Source organism: Pleurodeles waltl, chromosome 3_1 (assembly GCF_031143425.1).
Source record: "Pleurodeles waltl isolate 20211129_DDA chromosome 3_1, aPleWal1.hap1.20221129, whole genome shotgun sequence".
In the NCBI taxonomy this organism is placed as follows: Eukaryota; Metazoa; Chordata; class Amphibia; order Caudata; family Salamandridae; genus Pleurodeles; species Pleurodeles waltl.
Window position 1 is genome coordinate 1,679,868,170 of NC_090440.1, and position 21,143 is coordinate 1,679,889,312.

At 45.0% G+C, this 21,143-nt stretch overlaps 1 protein-coding gene across 3 annotated transcripts in view; it reads right to left on the reverse strand.

The window, feature by feature from the left end:
• SESTD1 (SEC14 and spectrin domain containing 1) overlaps positions 1-21,143 on the reverse strand; it is a 355,047-nt gene that overhangs the window by 60,249 nt on the left and 273,655 nt on the right. For all 3 annotated transcript variants that reach the window (XM_069225441.1, XM_069225439.1, XM_069225440.1), the window contains one exon: positions 4,455-4,536. In XM_069225441.1, the coding sequence (XP_069081542.1) occupies positions 4,455-4,536 (82 nt within the window). The remainder of the gene's footprint in view (positions 1-4,454; positions 4,537-21,143) is intronic.

Below are 21,143 nucleotides of genomic sequence, written 5' to 3' on the forward strand. Positions count from 1 at the left end.
AACCTGAAAGAGTGTTACTGAAGGTAAGTAACCTATTCTTCTGATGGATATTTCTAACTGCAGACTCCTCACCCTTAGAATAGATAAACAGTACATTTCCCAGTTGTGGGTCTGGTGAATGACTCGGATCAAAAACCCTTCCTGCCAGACCTGGCTGTGAAGGCAATAGTCCTTTGTGAACGCATGTACTGATGCCCACATGGCAGCCCACAAATATCTATGAAAGACACTCTGCATGCCAAAGCAGTGGTATCAGCCTTTACCCTAGTGGAGAAGGCCCTAGGTCCCCCAGAAGCTGCTTATTGGCCTTTGAGTAGCAGATCTTAACTGAGAGAACTATCCACATTGACAGAGTCCTATTCCGCACTGCCTTTATTTTCTTCGCCACAGACAACCCCAGGAAGATCTGAAGTTTTACATTGATTGACCCAATGGTCTTTGGGTCAATCAATGTAAAACCTCATGGTCTTCTGGGATCCCCCTCTGATGGAGTCTCTCCGTCACTTTACAGAGGTGAGACAGAGCAAAAAAAGCTGGGAGAGTGATAGATTGCCCAGCATGAAAAGCAGTTGCAAACTTTGGCAAAAAGACTGCCAGCTGCTCATGCCCAAAAGTTCCATGTACCACAATCTCTTGGTCAATCCAGAGTCACAACTCTGGTCAGTACAGGCAGCAGTTAAAAAAATGCATCCAGGAGCCCCATGTTCCAATCTGTCTGGAATGCCTCCCCGAATGACAATCTTCTTGGGGACTCCAACAAACAAAGGTTTTGATGCTGCACATATCTAGGCAGTGGTGAGCAGACCTAGCCAGGATTCTCACCATTATTTAAAGATGCTGTGTGCCACCTTGTAGTGTAGCCAGCATCTGTGATCCACTGGTTAAATTTGTCAGTGCTGGCGTTCAAAGATCCAGCCAGATGGTTTACAACCGGGGAGATGGCCTGGGGCTCCAGTTAGTTCCAAAGACAAAGACTCTCCCGGCACAGGACAGGAGTTTGCTCTGCTTGTTGCAGTAGTACATGGTAGTTCTGTTACTGGATAAAACTGAACCAGCCTCCCTTTTAAAAGACTGCAGGAAGGCTTTCAGGGGCAGACAAATGGCCCCATTTCCAAAAGGCTGATGTGGGGACGGGTTTCTTCCAGAGACACTGAGTCCTCCGATTTCCCCCTTCCCAGATCACTTCCCCACTACAGCAGTTACGCACTGGTCACCACTGTCAGCTCTGGCTGAAGCAGGGACAGAAAGTCTGCCACTGGTCCAATTGTGATTGAGTCACCACTGCAGACTTTTTACAGTCCCCTTCAAAACCAGGGCGGAATGCAACAGGTTCCCTTGTTGCAGGCCCATTGAGCCGTTACGTTCCAATATAAAGCTACATGTGTCACCTGGTAGGATGGAGGATGGCAAAAGGCCTAGAAGCCTCCCTGCCGCTCTCACAGAGGACTGTGGCTGAAACATCAGAATCATAGCCAGAATACCTGGACTTGTTGTGAAGGGAAGGAACAAAACTGCATAGTATCCAGGATGGCTCCAATGAAAGAACGCCTCTGTGAAGGAGTCAGGTGTGACTTTGGCACATTGATAGTGAACCCAACAATGTCAGGAGGTGAACTGTCATCTAAAGATGGTCTATGGCTGCCTGTGTGGAGCCCACCTTCAACAGCCAGTTGTCATAAGGGAAAACTGGAACCCCCTAACCTCTGTAGGTGTGCTGCAACCACCACCAGTCACTTTTGTGAACACCTGAGTGAAACTGGTGAGGACGATGGGGAGCACAGTAAACTAAAAATGCTCCTGGTCTGCCCTGAACAGCAAGTAGCATTTTTGGGACTGTAGTAATGGTACATGAAAGCAGGCGTCCTGCAGGTCTAAAGCTACCATCTACTCGCCTCGATCCAGTACAGACATAACCTGGGCCAGTGCTAGCCTCATCACTTTGTCCTTCCAGAATTCTTTTTTCAAAAGGCAGAGTTCTAAAATAGGACGTCTGCCTCTGTCCTCCTTTGGCATGAGGAAGTAGCACAAGTAACAGCTGGGCAAGGAAGGACCCTATCTACTGCTCCTTAGGGCTTTTGATAGAGGCTTGAATCACCAAACTTTCTGATGTAGGGTGCTGCGTTTTAAAAGGGTCACTAGCCGCTGGCTTGTGGTGTCTGGAACCCAACCTGTTCATTGGTGGGCAGGAACAGGGCTTAGACCAGGTGGCCATAAAGGTGTCAATCATGGCTTCAACAAATGGAAGTAATAATTCAGATAAAGTTTATCCCGGTTGCAAAACGTCTGTAACAATAGTGGTTTTGACCTCCATAGTTGGATGTTGTAAATCCAATATCTCTGTCGCACATCCCATTACTATAGCAAAGGAGGCACTCTCTTCCATTGGTGGTCTAGGGGGGGAACATAAATCATTGTCTGGGGAACTGTCCAACCCACTGGCCTCCCCCAGCTCCATGAATAAATGGTCATCATCATAGTGTTGGGGAGAATAATCAACCTAATCTTCATTGTCACCCCCAAAGGCTGGTCTTATATGTGTAAAAAAACAATGAGCTGTGGGAGTGCTGTGGTGTGGCTCCGAGGTAAAGGAATAGTTCCTGTCTGCGTCTGTAAAAACTGGGGTCAGCTGCGTTGACAAGGTGTTCAAACCTGATCTCAGTCAGTGCAGAGAAGGATTTGGCTCAGAATAAAAAAAGGACTATAGGAGATGAGTGGTCCTCTGGTGCCAGCATCAATGCGGTAGGGACTGGCATGGATTTTGATGCTGAGATGGAAGTCGGGTCTGGTGTTGGAACAGAACCCAAGGAGAGTTCTGTGAGCAGAGACAGCAACAAGGCCGAATCCATCAGCTGTAACCTGACTGAAGGCTTCCATCTATCCCTTGGTCCAGAAGGCACATCAGAGAGAGCCAGAAGGGTGCTGAAAATTCACAACATGGCCTCCCTAATGGCCCCAATCTGTTGCTACATGGACTCCGATACTTGTGGTGAATCAGGATCATTTGCAGAATTACAACTGATTGGGAACTGGATAAGGACCGGTAACAAGACAGTGAAACTTTCTGACATTCTTCTGCCTTCTCAGGCTGAAAAAGGAGGGACTGGGATATATCCATCTTGGTCTTCTTGTGCTTCCAATTTGAATTAGTGGAAGACTTGGACGCCGACAATCATCTCCTCTGGGGGACACAACCTTTGGAGCAGGAACAGTTTCACACCCTTTACTTCGAGCAAGACCTGGAGCTGTGCAGTGATCCCAAACATTAGAGGCACACCTCGTGGGGATCCATCACAGACACATGATTGTGACAGTCCATATAAGGCTTAAACCCTGTACTTTCAAGAGGGGGGACAGTTTCCTTTGCATACTGGGAGAAAGACTTTGTGAAAGAAAACAAAACTCATCAACTGACTAGGAAAAAAGTTTGAAGTGAGCTCCGGATCCGCATGTGAAAGCACGGAAAGAAAGGAACTGAAGTCAACTCGCAGGGGTGGCTTTTATATATGGCTCTATCATTTCATCACATTTGAGCTGGAAGGAAAGCTCACAAAGCTGCACAATGCCATCTACAGGCACACAGGAACAGTCTGGTTCCAATCTAGTGCCTGGGGATATTCTAAAGGTGAGGAATATGCAGTTAAAAATTTCCATTAGAATGGCTGTGAATACTCCCTTCCCCTGTCAGTAAAGGATAGGATGTCTGAAAAGTATGAGGGGAAAACTGAAGAGTTGCATTGTTAAAGAGATATGCATTTTCAGGAGACTGCATATCCTAGTGCCATTTCTTACCCTGACTAAATGGGTTATCAACTGATCTAATTATTCTATGTTGAAGCCGTCTCACTGTAAATTAAATCAATCAGTGGCTGCAAGGAAAGCCTAGACCAGTGGTTCCCAACCTGTGGTCTGGGGACCCCTGGGGGTCCGCGACTGCTCAGAAAATTTAATAATATTAACATATTAGGTTCCCAGCTTTCAGTATTGACTAAGTGGGGGGTCAGTGGATTCCAATAATTTTGTGGGGGTCCCTGGGTTCCAGTAATGATAAAGTGGGGGTCCACAGAAGTCAAAAGGTTGGGAACCACTGGCCTAGACTGTATTAATGATGCAGAGACAAGGACTACCATATCCCAATTAAGCAAAATAACACTTAATAGTAATGCTGACGATGTGTTTTTATTGACCTGGCTTTACGTTTGGTTTTGTTTGCAGATATTCTAATGGATATCTCAAGGGTGTTAAGTGACTTCATCTTGGAGATGTTAGGGCTTGCTGCTGATTTTTAAGAGTGGAAAAGATGAAGCCTAAAAATAATTTCTAATTCCTTTAGGTAAATGTATAATGTGCAAATATGAAAAGCCCCTAGTCAGCACTGAATTCTGAAATGGAACATATTTTGCTTTAAGTTGTTTTACCTCAAAATACTACAACTTGATGTTGCAACCATAAAATACCTGAGCAGCATCTTCTTCACATTTAAACAACTGCACCATCTGAAGCATCTTTAACCTTCGCACGTCTACCATATCTTCACACCTAAAGAAATCATAAACATCAGCTTGTTTGACTTAGAATTATCACAAATGGTATACATTTTGTCAAAGCAGACACAAGAAGTCTAACTAAATAAAATACTCTACCTTATAATTCTGTACTCCATACAGGGAAAAGTGAAATTAAACAGTAAAAGAAACCATCTTCCTAACTTTATCTATTTCAAACACATCTTTGGATTTCATTGTTTCTGTTGTCTGATAAAACATAAGTAGTCCATCTTCAACATATAATTATATGTTCCCTATCTTTTTAAATGATAAAATACATTTTTTATTGAAAGTGATGCACTAGTTCATGGATCAGGACATCAGACCATTCCGTTTCCCTAAACTAATATTTTGCCAAGACATTTGTGAAGCACATTTACCAGTCCCCCAGACGCTTCCAATAAAAACACAAAGATTTCAGGAGTGGTAGATACTGTTTTCTTAAATCTTTTCTTTTTCTACTGTCACACCAAAAAACGTAAAGTGTGGAACAACGGCCATGATACTGGTCAGCACTTTCGGTCCTGAACAAGAAATCCAGACACTAAACAAACAACACTGTTATTTACTCTAGCAATTCTTCCTTTTATAAAATGCAGCATAATGTGTTTGAAAAATGTGATAATTCCAGGTTATATAAACAAATAGTCAAGCAAAATTACAATTACTATCTGTAAGCTGGTGACTCATCTGAACGTTTGCTAAATAGCCTACATTTGTCATATAGAGTTTGGTATTGGATGCACGATATTCACCAAAATTGGCAAATGTCCATCTGCCGAATTCAGAGTAAATACCTGGCAGTGTACTGTAAACAGGACAGACGGGACATAGGGCAGAAAGAAAATACATCACTTTATGGCGGATGCCTGCCAAATTCTAAACAACCCTCTCAGTCATGCGACTGAAGGTTGTCAAACCCAGCATATGCAGAAGTACAGAACAATATATTGACAAAGTTCAATCAAATCAGGAATCAATTGTTCTAAATAACTAATGTAGAAATGCATACAAATTGGAGCAAAAAAATGTAAAGGTATTGAAACTGGTTCTTAAAATTAACAGAATTTGTTGAAAACGAAGGGATAAAGGAGGCGATCCTAAAGGGAGAATCCATATTAGGAAACTTTTGAAGGAATATCAAGGTGAGGATCCCCGATCCACACTGGGTGAGAGAGTTCATTGAGCAGTAGGAATCCTCGGGTCAATGAGAAGGTCTGATCCAGGACGGAAAGAAAAGGAAGACAGAAGGTACGAACGCTGAGTACTAATGTATAATACTGCTCCTATGCCTGATTTACATGTCAATACCATATGTACATTCATGCATATAATGTTAAATCAGTGTCAGAAATGTTATTCCCGATTAAGGTTTGTAAAGTTATGCACCAATAAGGTGAATTTAATGAAAAGACTAAAAAAAAAAAAAAAAACTACTTCTCCAAGGACATGGTACGTTTAGGAACTGTACAATACACATAAATGGCCTGTCAACAAAAGCCATTACCTAGCCAGAAAATATGTGAAGCTGGTTCAGTAAGGGAGAATGATGTCAGTAAGTTTAAAATGAGGATTGAAGAAAAAAAAAAAGTCAGTCTTTTGAGGACATCTGGCAAACAGCAAACTCCCACGATTGGGAGAATCTATTCCCCCTTTTATGCAATCCAGTTTGAATATCCACCACAATTTTATGGCCCATATAAAATTGCAGATATGAGGTTTAGTTAAGGATAACATTTGGTACACAGGGCAGGGTTGCCTGAAGTGGAAACAAAGATGTGTCAGAAAAATAAAAACTTAACTAGATGCCATGAATTTTAAGTTACCATGAATTTGGTTCCTTTATTTTGTTCAAATCATTAAAAATTTAGTGAATGTGCCATATTTTACCTTCGCTACGTCTTCAATTTTATTTAGAATTTGATTTCCTAACAAGCCTGCAGAGTTTTTCAGTGCATAATTGTACTTTTCATAATTAATTTTACACACAGAAATTAACAAGAATCTTTTGGTCATGGATTTTAAAACTGCCCATTCTTTACTGCAATCTTGAGTAGACAAACACGTATAACTTAACTAGAAACATTGCCTTCTATGAATCCTCCCACAGGAGTCCACTGAAATAAATAATTGACAAACCACACTGTGAGACATACAGGGCACACCTTTAGGCCTCTATTCAAATGGTACATGTTCTGTTACACTGTTTTATTGCAAATGTCACAATTGTGCGCTCCCCTAAAGCTTTTTGTTGCAGAGCATGGATCTGTGGTTACGGGATAGTAAGCAGGGCTTTTGTGGGGGTTGTGTGGGAACACTCCTTTTTCAAATGAGCAAGCATACCGTTGCTTGAATTCAAGGGTTATTGCTATGTTTCTCTTCGGTACTGTGTGAGGATGTGGGCGGTTGGGAGGTTGAGATGGAGGTAGGTCTTAGGACCTGCTATCCAAACCTAGGTGGGTACTATGATCCTCCATTTAATCTGTGTCAGTGGAGGTTACGACTGACTACTAAGAAAAACATGTCTGCTTTTACTTTTCGAGTATCTTACTCTTAAGCCTACAATATGAGGTGGCCAGCTGTGAGAGATACCAAAGGGACAATATTATGTTTACCGGACAGTATCTCTGCTGCAAAGTACAGCAATTCAGAGTTTCTTTCATGAATTGTGGAATATTTGCTTAACCCATTTTTGTAAGCACATTTTCCGCCTGCTCTAAGTAGGTGGAAAGAGTATGAAGATCTTGCAATGGGAGGGGTGTTGTGGGGGGTGGATAGGTGGAGGCATTGTAATTCAAGGCACACTTGTACCTTTCTTAGTCAAGCATCTTATGTTGCACCCATTCTCCTACACCACCGCCTTGTCAATGATGCTGCCTTTATTCCTAGTGGTATAGAAATTTTACCGTGCATGGAATTATTAAGTCTGGACTCTTTGGATTTGACAAAATTTGTAATTTCGACTTGTGTTACTTCATACAAAATTACCAGTTTGAGTGACATAGCACAACTCATCATTTCAGCTTTAGAGTGCTATAATTGCAGTGGTGTGAGGTTTGTAGAAAGTTATCCAGTATTTTGCATCATCTGTGGAGAATCTTGAGATGTTATGGTAGCCTGCCTAGTACAGGATTGACTGGTGTTATGCTAACTGTTTCATTGTTCTGGTTCTCCTGCTAGATGCTGCCTAGGTTCTTGTGTGAGATAGGACCGTTCTGCTACTCTTGTTAAATGCTGGCTCAGCCTTCATTACTCTAGCATTATCGCTCTTATATTCCTATGGCTCCTAGTCTCACACTAGCAATTGCTACCACTACACTTTAGTTTACGGAACCCGGTCATTGTTAATGCTCAGCCTCAATGTCCTTCAGTGGTTCTAACTTCTTTTATTAGGTTCACCAATGCTGGTACCCAGGAACCTCCAGCTTTCAAAATAGTCAGAGTCTACATTAGATTTTCATTAAAATCTTTCCCCGAAGAGCAAGAATCAAATACACTATATTCTCTTCTCAGCACTGTTGTACAGAAGGCACTAGATATAGTTTTCTAGTTCCTGCCCTTTGTGGTGATAGCACTAACGGAACTACAGTCTCAGCCTAAAAACCACTCAGTGGAAATGGGGAGGGGAAGGAGAGAGATGGCATTGCATGCATTTCATTTTGGGTTGTGCTTATGGTGCTTTATCCATTTTAGATTAGGGGTGGCAGTACACCAACTCTAGAAGGATGAGAAGGGAAGACCACTAGTGACAAGCACATTTGAAAAAGCCCCCAGACATAAGAGCAGCTTCTGTAGAAAACCAAACCGAAAAGCCAATAGGAGAGGGTGAGAGTAAAGGTAGTGAGAAAATGTATTCTAAAACAGTAATTTCAGAAAATAAGAAAACATTGATCTAAAACAATCGGATGTAAATTAGCAGGTAAATATTTGTAGGGAATAACAGAACAATGCTTAAACAACAAAGATCTACAGATTGCATTTTATGTCATGTGTGTATGTATAGCACCGTTATCCGCAACGGTATCCTGGCGCTGAGCAGGTGTGTGTGCCTAGCCCTGCCTATAGTAGGTTAGGTAATTAATTGAAATACTCCCAGGATTTCAGCTTCCTGCAGAATTCAAGAAGAAAGTAGGAGGCTCTGATGTGGAGTGGGGGGTTGTTCCACACTTCAACCTACATAGGTTGTGTGTGAGAAGGAATCCCGCAGAGAGGAGGTGTCTGGGTGTTTGGTGGAAGGAGATGCAACTGTTCAGGTAAGTTGAGCCTGAGTTGTGTGTTTGTGGAGTTTGAATAAAGCATGTTTGTGTATTGGGAGCCTTGTAGTTCACTGAGGGGTGGTTTGATGTGAGTTCTGTGTGGGAGGTTGAGGATGAGTCTGGCTGCCGAGTTCTGTATTGTCTGCAGTGTTATTGTGAGCTGCTTGGTGACCCTGGCATAGAGGGTGTTCCTATAACTCAACCTGCTGTTGACTAGGGCATCAGTGACAGATTTTCTGGTGTTGCTTGGAAGTCATTTGAAGATTTTCCTCAGCATCTGCAGGATGTTGAAGCAGCTGACTTCATTGACTTTTGTGGTCATGTCCAGTTTGCTGTGGGTAATTATTCTGAGGTTCCTGGTGTGGGTTCTGGGTATTGGTCAGGGTTTGGCCAGTCACTACTTGGAGTCCAATGGTGAGTTTTTGTTGCCGAAGATTACTACTTCTGTCTTGTTGGTGTTAAGCTTGAGACAGTTGGCTTTCATCTAGTTAGTGATGGGTCATAAAGGAGGTGAACTTGTTTCTTATGTTTGGTGGTCTTGTCTGAGCGGGAGATTAGGAGTTGCACGTTGTCTGCACAGAAGAGGATACTGATGTTGTGTGCGTGGATGACAATGGCCAAAAGGATCATATATGCACTGAAGAGGATGGAGCTGCTGCGGGCTTCCGATGAGTAAGGTGTGAGGCTGACAGCCTACGTTCTATTCTTTAAGAAGGAGCAGATCCAGGGGAGAGTGGGTCCGTGGATGCCAATCTCATGCAGGCACCTGATAAGGATGGGGTGTGAGACCATGACAAATGAAGAAGAGAGGGGCAGGAGAATGAGGGTTGCCATGTCTCCTCTGTCAAGGATCATAGAGATGTCGCCTGTGGCATCAATGAGTGCTGTTTCTCTGCAGTGGTTGTGCCTAAATCCAGACTGCATGGTGTGGAGGAGCTGGTGGTTGCTGTGGTGGTCGGTGAGGTGTCTGTTGATGGAGACCTTTGCTGGGAATGATAGGAGACGATGGGTCTGTAGTTGGAAAGTGTGGCTGGGTCAGCATATGGTTTCCTGAGTAAGGGTATGATGGTTGCATGTTTCCAGTTGTCAGGTAATGTGGCTGAGGGAATGGAGGCCTTGAGATTGGGTGTTAGTACTTCACTGATCGGTAGGACTCATTTGGTGAAGGAGTGGTGGGTGAAAGGGTCAGATGGAGCACAAGAATGGATGGGATTCATAGTAGCAGCATTTTCAACTGTGGTGAAGGCAGGCCACGAGGTCAGGGTTCATTCATCAGCCGTGATGGGAAGTTGAGTTGAAATGGTGATAGGGTCCAGTTGAGGGCTCAGGCTGCTTTATATGGAGGTGATTTTGCCACTGAAGAATTCTGATACCTTGCTGTAAAGGTCTTGTGAGGGGGTGCTGCTGATGGAGGCGGCAGGAGGCGCAGTGAAATCTTTGACAATGGTGAAGATATCCTTGCTGCTTTTAGTGATAATATTGATGTGATCTGCAAGGGTGGTACGCTTGGTGTTCCGTATCTGCTGGTGGTAACTTCTTAGGCCTAATTTGAAAATGTTCTTATTTGCAGAGTCTCAACTTGTTCTCCATTTTTGTGACCCTGAGTTACTCTGTGTACCAGCTGGCCTGAGGTTGGCTCTTGCCACTGGATTTCGCTTAATGAGAGCCAGGGTGTTGGCACATGCGGTGATCCAGCTGTTGAGGTTTTTGATAGCTTTCAGCAAGATACTGGTGTGCTGGGGCCGGTGCTTGATGCCCTCTCCTGTGATGAAGTCTGTGATGTTGCTGGCGAAACTGGTGCGGGGTCTTGGTGGTCAGTATATGATGGTTCGCTCAGGGAGAAGTTGGCTATAATTCTGATCTTTAATGTGAAGTGTTCCATGCAGCTGGTGGGGATGTCTGTGTAGGAGGTGCAACTGATGGTATCTTTGCAAATGATGGCGTCCATCTCCGAATTGTGCTGAAGGTCTTGTTGTGGGTTCCCCTTAGTACCTTGGTTTGACATCCTTGTTTTAGCTTTAGGCCTGTAGCCTGTGTCTTTAAATACACATACAAGTTTTATTCATTTTATTCCTTTGAATATTTTTTTTAGCACAGGTAGCTTTTAGCTCGTTGTTTTTATATTTTAATCATTTGCCTTTTCTAAGAAAGCATAGCTGTTCACGTTGCACATTTTATCAGCACCTTCACACACATTTCACTTTGTTCCCTACTAAAGGCTTTCACGAACTGTACATGATATTCTAACTAGTATTGCAGCTCCAGGAGTTACGAACACAACCCTCAGTTCTTGACATATCACATCGGGCCTGTTTTCAGAACACTGTTCTGTTTGTCATAAACACCATGTTGGCCTAAGGAGAGCAGAGGGCATTCCAGTCATGGCCTTCCGGAATCCTACACCATTTCATTGACAGCTTTGTTGATCCTGGCATTGACACTTCAGCCAACCGGGAGGACTGCTAGCAGACAACAGACAGAACCTTGTTCATCTTTTGGGTATGGGGTCAGGGCTCCTTCCATAGACTGGGATAGTCAGAAGCTCTAACACCACTATGATCTCAGGTTTTAGACGTTAGAGTTTTAAGTAGGAATCATTAGGTTTTATAATCATACCAGGATGGTGGAATTGTTTACTGTCTTCACTCTAAGAGTAACCATAATCCCTGTATTATGCTTCATCTGCCTAATCGCACCCATGCTTTTTATATATGAATGCAATCGCTTCAATAAATACATTGAAACCTATCTTGCACCTCCTCATGTGCCTTGGCATGTGTGAAACTCTGTGTAACTGAGCAAAAGGGTAGGATCTTTTCACCACAACTTCCCTGAGTGTCACGTTTTCAGGCTGCCACAAAAAACCTTGACTTTCTATGTTTGGGGGAGGTGCTGCAAGCTAGCTTCCAGATGTTGTGGGACCGACTAAGTCACCGACATTCTGTGGTGCTGCCATCCTAAAGTATGCAGTCTTACCCCCAAGGTAAGAGTCCTATGACACAGTGCCACTGTTTGGTAAGGCACAAATTTAACGGATCTCCTGAGTACCTCTCTCTCGCACGCCTAAAGTATCCTAATTACCTTTATACAGAGATGTACGTGGTGTTAGGGAATATCCTTCTCAGCTAAATAGGTAGTACTATTTTAGCCTGTAGGTTGTTCAAGCTTGAACCTTAAAAGGATTCCCAAATTGGTGTTTTTATTGGCGATTTCACCATTTTAGAATATGGCCGATCAGATGGTAATTCCAGTAAATATGAGACTTCCTCTCACACAACATTTATTAACACATAGGCTCGCTGATGAGGGTGGGGAAGCGATGTTTGTGGAAGAGGCACACAATGATTTCAGAACAGAAATATTTTGTTCATGGGACACCGTTCCTGCAGCAAATTCAGACTCACATCACTTCCATAATTACACTATAGAAAACACACCTGCACAATACAGAGCTTATGCTTACTTAGAAATACCCCTCTCCTATCAAGAAGGCCAGAATTGATTTCTGGGAGCCCTTTCACACGTTATTCAAAATGTTAGATTAGGTTTCTCTAAGTAACGATGAACCTACATGGCCAGAATTGGCCACATATATACCACATACCAATGTACAAAATATGCTGGTAGCAGATGCACGCCACTTATATAATAATCTAATAAATATATATAAATGCGCAATACAATTTGTAATGCAGATTGAAATATTGCCCAGCAAGGGCTGCTCCAGCAGTACCACAATTAGGTACATCCGGGATAAACCTGGCGACTGTGGTTTCAATAATAGGTAAGGTTCCCTCCAAATGAAATGAAATTCCGTTCTGAGTAACACAGAAAACAAATACACTGGAAGCAGTGTTTCCCCATATGGGATCCCAAGATAAACATAGAATTATCACAATGTGCTTGCTGTTTAGCATGGTTCCCTCTACAGACGACTGTGCAACTGGGAGCACATTATTTGCTGCAAATTATACTACCATATATGGTACCCCGACACTTGTATATCTACCGGAAGTGTTAGAACAAATTAAAGATGAACACAGGGCAGCCCCTGCCCTGGATTTGGGATGAAATTAATGGACAATTTTACCACAGTCTCCTCAATCATATTAAGTAATATTAAAGGGGAAGCAGAAGCATTGACAGTATGCCAGTGGTTACGAGACGTTCCTACACAAGACCAGGAACGCAAGCTGCCAAAGATTTTCGCAGAGACTTATACTAGTAAAGGTCTGGACAGTCTGGGAGCCAGACCAGGTAAAGCACAATTACAAGATAAATTCGGTAAGGATAATACCAAGCAAGCATAAGAGGATTCTAAAAAAAAAAGACTGAGTTAAACTGAATCAGAGACCTCAGAAAAACGATAACACCTTAGAAATCCTGACACTTTAAAAACTCCTGACAGACATCAGCATACTTCCACAACAAAAACCCCTGTTTAAAAAGAAACAATATTGTAGCTGGTGAGGATGGCTGTAGCAATGTCCAGTGTTAAGATTAGGTTTAGCCATGTTTCAGTGAGAAAGAGCAGGTCCAGAGTGCGGTCGTGCAATATGTCTCATTTCTCTGTGTTGTGCTTGGTGAGCGAGTGTGTGGTGAGGAGCATGGATGTGAGTGTGGCATGTAATTTGGGTGGTGTTTGAACTGCTTGAGCAGATGGCTGGTTTGTGTGAGTGACTGGGGTGCTGGGTGCTGTTGGTGAACAAGTAATGGGTGCTGGGTGTGAGAGAATGAATGGGAACTTGTAATAGGTGTATGTGAACGCTCTTTTCCTGTTGTGTGGTGTGTCAGCAGTACGGCGAGCGGCAGCGCGGGCTAAGAGCATGGAAGAGCCCAGCAGGCTATTGGTGGTAGTGGGGAGAACCAGGGTTCCTGGTGTAGTTGAGGCTTGCCTGTGGTGCATCTGCACTGCAGCCACCAATAATAGGTCCTAGGAGGAGCTCCCGGTACCATTGGTGGGAATCCAGTGATTTCACTTTAAGTGCAAGGATGGGAATCCATTGATGTCACTTTCAGTGAAGATGGCAAACCCAGTGATTTCCCACTGTTCATTTGCACAGAATGTGACATGTGGTCCTTTTGCTTGGCTTCTTCTTCTAAAGATGATATTGGTGACAAAACTAGTGATGTCACTTCCTGTGCAGATGGATTATGGGAAATCAAGTGATGTCACTTCATGTGCAGCTGGGTCATGAGAAACTGTGATGTCACTTCCTGTGCAGAGGGGTGATGGGAAATCCAGTGATGTTACTTCCTGTGCAGATGGGCAATGGGAATGCTTAGAAAGGCAACAGTATCTGGAAACTATCTCACCAGAAGGAGGTACAACTCAATTATTTGTCTTTTTTTTCTTCGTTGTCAGTAATGACTTGGTCAAAGCATTCAACAACTCATTGAAAACGAATATGAGGAGTGGATAGTGGGTTTAGAATTGGAAATGCCTTTATTAAAATGAACAAACATTAACCCACGTTAAGCCAAATAATAAGGGTATCACCTACAGCAACAAAGTAAAAGCATTTTTCTTTTATGCCAAGAAAGCATCGATTTCTCGTTATCAAAAGGGGGAACATCTCTTTAAATGGACAGCATAGGGAAATTCTCAGGTTTTAGTTAGTTTTTAGGAAAGTTATGATGCAAGTTAATTTATCATAAATGAAGTAACATTTCTGCCTTTCAAGCTTGTTAAACTGGTTTGATATGTGTTCTGTATAGCATAAGCAGCTGTGTAAATCAAACAGGTAACACAGCAATCAGACAATAATATAAATCCATGATATACGTAGCTGCTCACTGATTATTGTCCAAGTCCAAAACTCTCAAGTCCTCAGCCCTTTTCTTGACAGGGCATGGAGCACCATTCTTCCTAACAGATGTGCCAGAAGCATGTGCCACAGCACAGACATGAGGAAAAATAACATCTTTAACCACACACAACATATTGGATATGATAATAATCAGTGTATATCTGCCATATTGTGACATAAATGTTACAGCAGCAGAATGGCACGATGCTCTGTAGGAAAAAGGGCTTAGGTAAAAAGTAACCAAGTTAGCATAAACAAGATGGTAGAGTGGCAAGTAACTGGCTCTAATCTTCTGGTCATCACCCCTTGCTTGCCCTCAATCTTTGACTTCATACATTATGATGGCAGCAGAAGACACATATTAAAGAACAAGTTATTTACCTTTAGTAATGCTATTTCTAGTGGATACTCTAACCTCAAGTTAATCACCTTCCAGATTCCCACAGGTGCCAGGCTGGATCCACAAAGTTGTTAGCAACTGCTCCTTTATGCCGAAAGGCAATGCCATCGTAGTCTACAGTGATTTTGCCCCACCTCTGGAAGAGACAGTGTTGAGCAAAATAGAGGCGCCATTCCTGCACCCACTTGTCAGTGTTCAATGAGGCAATCTGCAACCTTAGACAAGGAGCAGATTGGGAACTGTGACATTGTGCAGAATCTAACATGGGATGTGGGGCTCTGCTCCTACATTTTGTCGATTTCTAAAAACTGGGCTCTGGTCACAACTCTTAAGTCATGTCACAAGTGTGCCCTAAAGCACCTGAAGGCTATCAGGGTCTGGGAGCCTATACTCTGCATCAAACAAGAAGTGAAGAGGCAGAGCCACATAAAAGGCTTTTTGTCAGAACCTTTGGCCATTTTATGGACTTTAGACACGATAGCCGCACATTTTTGATGACATATGTTTCTGCACTCTCAGCACAGCTTGAAGCCTGTCTTTTTTGTATGGGACATCGTTCCATTGCACATTATCTAATATTTTAGAAATTGACAATGAACATGCTTAACTGATTATACCTAATCTCCTCCCACAGGGGTGCAAGTTGTTTCGTTTTGGTTGTAGCACCCTGTCCTTCTGTAAGGTACAGGTATATGGAGTGCAAACGTTCACTCTGCAGGCCAGACCCTGTGAGCCCAGTCTCGGGCCATCAGGATGAGGATGAGCTGAGCCCAGTCCCTCCTGACCTACTTCAGAACCCAGGGAAGTAGCAGCAGTGGCAGGAAAGCAGTGCACTGCAAAGTCTGCATCTGTCAAAAGGTATGAGGCGCCAGCAGGATACATGAGGCCAGGAAGCAGACCAAGAAGCCTCAGAACCGCCCAGGCTGGAATACAGGACCAAACTTTAAAGATCAGGATCTTACCCTGAATGTCCCAGACTCACAGTATTGGTATGTTTGGAAAGTCACTGTATCAAGAACAGCACATACAAAGGTAAATCCTCTGCACCAGCTGAAGATCAGATTTCAGTATGTTAAGCGAGAATTCCAGGGAGGACAGCAAAGAGATTGTCGCCTGTAGGTGGTATGAGAATGACTGCAGCAAGCCCACCTTCAAAAGCCATTAGTTGAAGTGCAGGGAGAAGCATACACCAGATGTCAGAAAATGGGCTGAGACCACCGCCATCACTTTTGTGAACAAGAGAGGCTAAAGTGAGACTAAAGGCCAGGACGGCAAACTAGAAGTGTTCTGACCAAACCATGAAGTGGAAAAAACACTTGTGAGACAGCAGGAGGAGTACTTAAAAATAAACATCCAGTGCATCACAGGACAACATCTAAGCCCTGGCGTTTACATATAGATGCACAAACCTGATCATCTTGAACTTCTGAAGAAAAGTGTTAAGGATCAGATCAAGGGTCAGGCTCAGCCAATTGACTTTCTTGGGTACTAAGAAGAACCAGGAGTAGCCCTTTGTGCCCTTCTCTGGATCAGCGACTTTCTCTATTGCCTCCTTTGCCTGCACACTGTTGGACAGGTCTGTGCCACGATCCTAACAAGTTTGGCCAAAACCAGTAGGAACATGAGGTTGGGTAATTAATTTAAAAAAGGTAGGCATGTACCATTTTGAACAATCTCCAACACCCATTAGTCCAAAATAACTGCATGCCAGCCAGGCAGGCAAAAACAAACTCTGCTGTCTACTGGCCACAGATAACTTCTGGAGGAAGAAATAAAGCAGATCTGCATCGATTGAGGCAGCGAACAGAGAGGAAGAGGACTGCTGCCACTGCTGACGGCCATGGCCTTCACCTGCACCTAGTCCCCAAGAGCCCTAGAAGGTCTTCACAGGCTGGTGAGCAGCCTGAGAAAGACCCCACAGGTGATAGACAAGCCTTTGAGTAGCCTGGGAATTTCTGGTACGGCTGGTAAAATTGTCAGACCAAGACAATAATCCTAAGGAGTGTGCCATAGCTTGGCTATCTTTGACAATATATGAGGCTGAAGTTCTTTTTCTCCAAAGAGCCTATCGCTATCCAACAGCATATTCATCAGGATGGCTGCACATTTCCAGAGAAATCTATGGTGGGCTTCTAGTCATGGCGTCAGAACAGCACATTGGTGTCCATAGCATGACCAACACAGTCCGTTGGGTCCAAACCAGCCTGTATAATGTACTTTGCATCATCCTGTCCATTGTGAGCTGTCTGATCGAAGACGTTCCGAAGCTCCTTGGGTAGAGTGGGCAAGATCTTGCTAGCCTTGTCCAACAAGTTACTTACCTTTGGTAACGCCTTACCTGGAAGACACATATTCTACTTGCAGATTCCTTACCTTTCAATGTCCCCCAGGCATCAACCAACAGGAGAATTTTCTGAGTAGGACCCCTGTGCACCGTTAGGTGGCATTGATCAGCTCCCCGTCAGTCGGTGTCATCGTCCACACTGATATGATGTTGCGAGTCCTATATAGCCACTACCCCGGTGCACTGACGTGAGTTTATTTTCACGACTTTCCACGCCAGAAGCGCAGAGCCATGAAGAACACAGACTACTGGTGTGTCAGAACTGCAACTAGACTAGACTATGGGGGTCACTCCGACCCCCGGCGGGCACCGCCCACCGGGCGGAAACCGCCCAAAGACCGCACCGCGGTCAAATAACCGCAGGGGTCATTTCAAGTTTCCCACTGGGCCGGCGGGCGATCTCCAAAAGATCGCCCGCCGTCCCAGCGGGAAAGCCCCTGCAAAGAGGAAGCCGGCTCCGAATGGAGCCAGCAGATTTGCTGGGGTGCGACGGGTGCAGTGGCACCCGTCGCGATTTTCACTGTCTGCTAAACAGACAGTGAAAATCTTTGTGGGGCCCTGATAGGGGGCCCCACGACACCCGTTCCCGCCAGCCTCTTCCTGAGGAACAGGCTGGCGGGAAGGGGGTCGGAATCCCCATGGCGGCGCTGCAAGCAGCGCCACCATGAAGGATTCCCTGGGCCAGGGGGAAACCGCCGGGAAACCGCCGGTTCCCCTTTTCTGACGGCGGCTTTACCGCCGCGGTCAGAATGGCCCGGGAAGCACCGCCAGCCTGTTGGCGGTGCTTCCTCTGCCCTCCACCCTGGCGGTTTAAAACCGCCAGGGTCGGAATGAGGGCCTATATCTCTACCAGACAAGGCATTAGCAAAGGTAAAACACTTGTACATCTGTTAGAGACTTCTAGTTGCAGATTCCTTACTTTTGAATAGATACCCAAGCAATGCCATCCATGGAGCTGGGTCTGCAAGCCAAGATCATTCTAAGAAGTCCTGAAGGACTGAACGGGCAAAGTACCCTTCCTTATGGACCCGACTATCCAGGCAGTATTGTAAACATGTGCAGAGAAGCCCATATTGCCACCTGAAAGATGTCAAGGATTGGAACTCCACGTGTTAACGCAGTGGTTGCAACTATAGTTTGGGTAGAATGAACATGCAAACCTTCAGATGGTTGCTTCTTGGCCAGTGCATAGCAGAGTACGACCCACCTGGTGATGGTTTGCTTCTGCACTGCCGGACCTTTCTTCTCACCCAAATAACCAACAATGAGTTGATTATCCCTCCAGAACTCTTGTACGATCAAGGTAGAACACCAACACTCTTTTTTGGTCCAGTGGGAGTCCCTCCTCTTCCACAGAGGGATGTAGGGATGCGTAAAAAGTACACAAGAAAATGGATTGGCCTGCATGAAAGAGCATAACTTTTGGCAGAAAGGAGGCCCCAGAGCAAAGCACCCCTTTGTTGGGATAGATGGAAAGGTAGGGCGGCTTAGATGACAATGCCTGCAGCTTACTCACCCTGCGGGCAGATGTAATGGTCACAAGGAAGGCTGTTTTCAAGGTGAGAAGCCTGATAGGACAACTGTGGAGAGGCTTGAAAGGAGCGCACATCAGAAATGTCTAAACCAATTTCAGATCCTATTGAGGCATAATGAATGGGAATGGAGAAAACATGTGAAAGACCTTTAAGGAGCCTAGGTTGATCAGGCAACCTCAACAAAGCAGAAATTACAGAAAAATAACCTTTGAGAGTGCCCACTGCAGAGCTCTGTGGGTCAAAGAAAGCGTAAACAACGGAACCTCATAGAGTGTGGTAGAAAGGGGCTCAACAGACTTGTTTGTGCACCATGCCACAAACTTCTCCCAACCACAGGCATATTCCTTTTTGGTGGAGGGATGCCTGGCTGCCAAGATAACATTACAGACTTTGGGCAGAAGGTCAAAAGCTGTCAACTGCCACAGCTCAATCTCAATGTAAGTAGGTGGAGAGTAGGGAGGTTCGGGTGCAGAACCCTCCACTGCTGCTGCGACAAGAGATCCTCCCGAAGGGGCAGCCTAATGAGAAGACAGATGGACATGCTTAACAGCTCGGGAAACCAGACTTTCTGTGCCCAGTCCCGAGCCACAAGGATTACTTGGGCCTGGTCATTCTTGATCTGCAGAAGTGGTATGGGCAGAGCGTACCACTCGTGACGAAAAGCGCCTCTGAGCGATTGCTCCCTTGAAAACTCCAAAGCGCAAAACTGCTAACATTGTACGTTTTCTGCAGAGGTGACCAGATCTGACCAAGGCTCTCCCCACGGCTGAAAGAGACCTTGCGCCACCTCCATATGGAGATGGCATTCGTGAGCTGGTAGACATTTTCAACTGAGTTGGTCTGCTCTGGCATTCAGAGAGACCGCCAGTTGTTGAACCACCAGAGATATGCCCTGCTGTTCCCACCACATCCAGTGGTGCAGAGCCTCTACAAAGGGTCCATGACCCCACCACGCCCTGTTTGTTTTAGTACTACATGACGGTGGTGTTGTCTGTGAACACCTGCATCATTTTCCCAATGACAGAGGGAAGAAATACCTCTCATGCTAACCGTATCGCACAGAGCTCCAACAGATTGATGTGGAGCCCAGCCTCTGCTAGAGACCAGATGCCTCCGATCTCCACCTCTCCCAGATGCCCCCACTCCCCCCAATCCCAGGCGTGACGCATCTGTCACTACTGTCAGATCTGGTTGGAGAAGGGAAAGGGATCTGCCTCCGGGACCTGGACCTTGTTGGAGAGATTTCCATGATGCTGCACCCACTGGAACTTCAGGTCCCACTGTAGCGCCTGCATATGCCATCTGGCATATGTCACCAGCAGGAGGCAGGAGTAATTCTAACCAAAATCCAGGGCATAGTCTGAAACATCAGCATCATAGCCTGAATATCCTGGACTCGTCGCTCCAGAGTATAAGCCCGAAACTGCAGTGTGTCCAGAAAAGCTCCAATGAAAGGGAGCACCTACGAGGCAGTCAGGTGTGTCTTCAGCATGTTTATGGTGAACCCCAGAAAATACAGGAGGTCCAACATAGTCTGGGGGTGGGAGATGATAGCCTGGGGCGAACCCGCCTTCAAATGCCGGTCGTCGAGCTAGGGGAAGACTGAAAACCCTTATCTGCGCAGATGAGCGGTGACCACTGCCATCACCTTGGTGAACAACCCCAGGGCGCTGGTAAGACCAAAGGGGAGCCCAGTGAACTCAAAGTGATCATGGCCTACCGTGAACCGCAAGTAACGTCTGTGGGGAAGCAGGACTGGAATATGAAAATAAGTGTCCTGCAAGTCCAACGCTACCATAGTCTCCTGGGTCCAAGGCAGGTAAAACCTGAGCCAGAGTGAGCATTTTGGACTTCTCCTTTTTGAGGAAGACATTGAGTGATCAAATGTTTGGGATAGGGCAGAGGCCCTTGTCCTTTTTTGGGCACCAGAAAGTTGCAGGAATAGCAACCACGACCTACTTCTGGCATGGGAACCCTCTCTATTGCTCTCTAAGACAAGAGAACCATAACTTCCTTGTGGAGAAGGGACAGGTGATCCTCCGGCATCCAATCGTAAGATGGTGGCATGGATGGAGGGGTAGTCTCATAGGGGAGGAAGTAGCCCCTTCGGACAATCTGAAAAACCCACCGGTTTGATGTGATGGACTGCTAGCGGAGCAAGTGATGGTGAATCCTGCCTCCGACCAACCCTGGGTGGGGAGTGAGACTAGGAAGGAGGCTTAAAGGCTGCTGTTCCACAAGGGGGAGGGGTGTG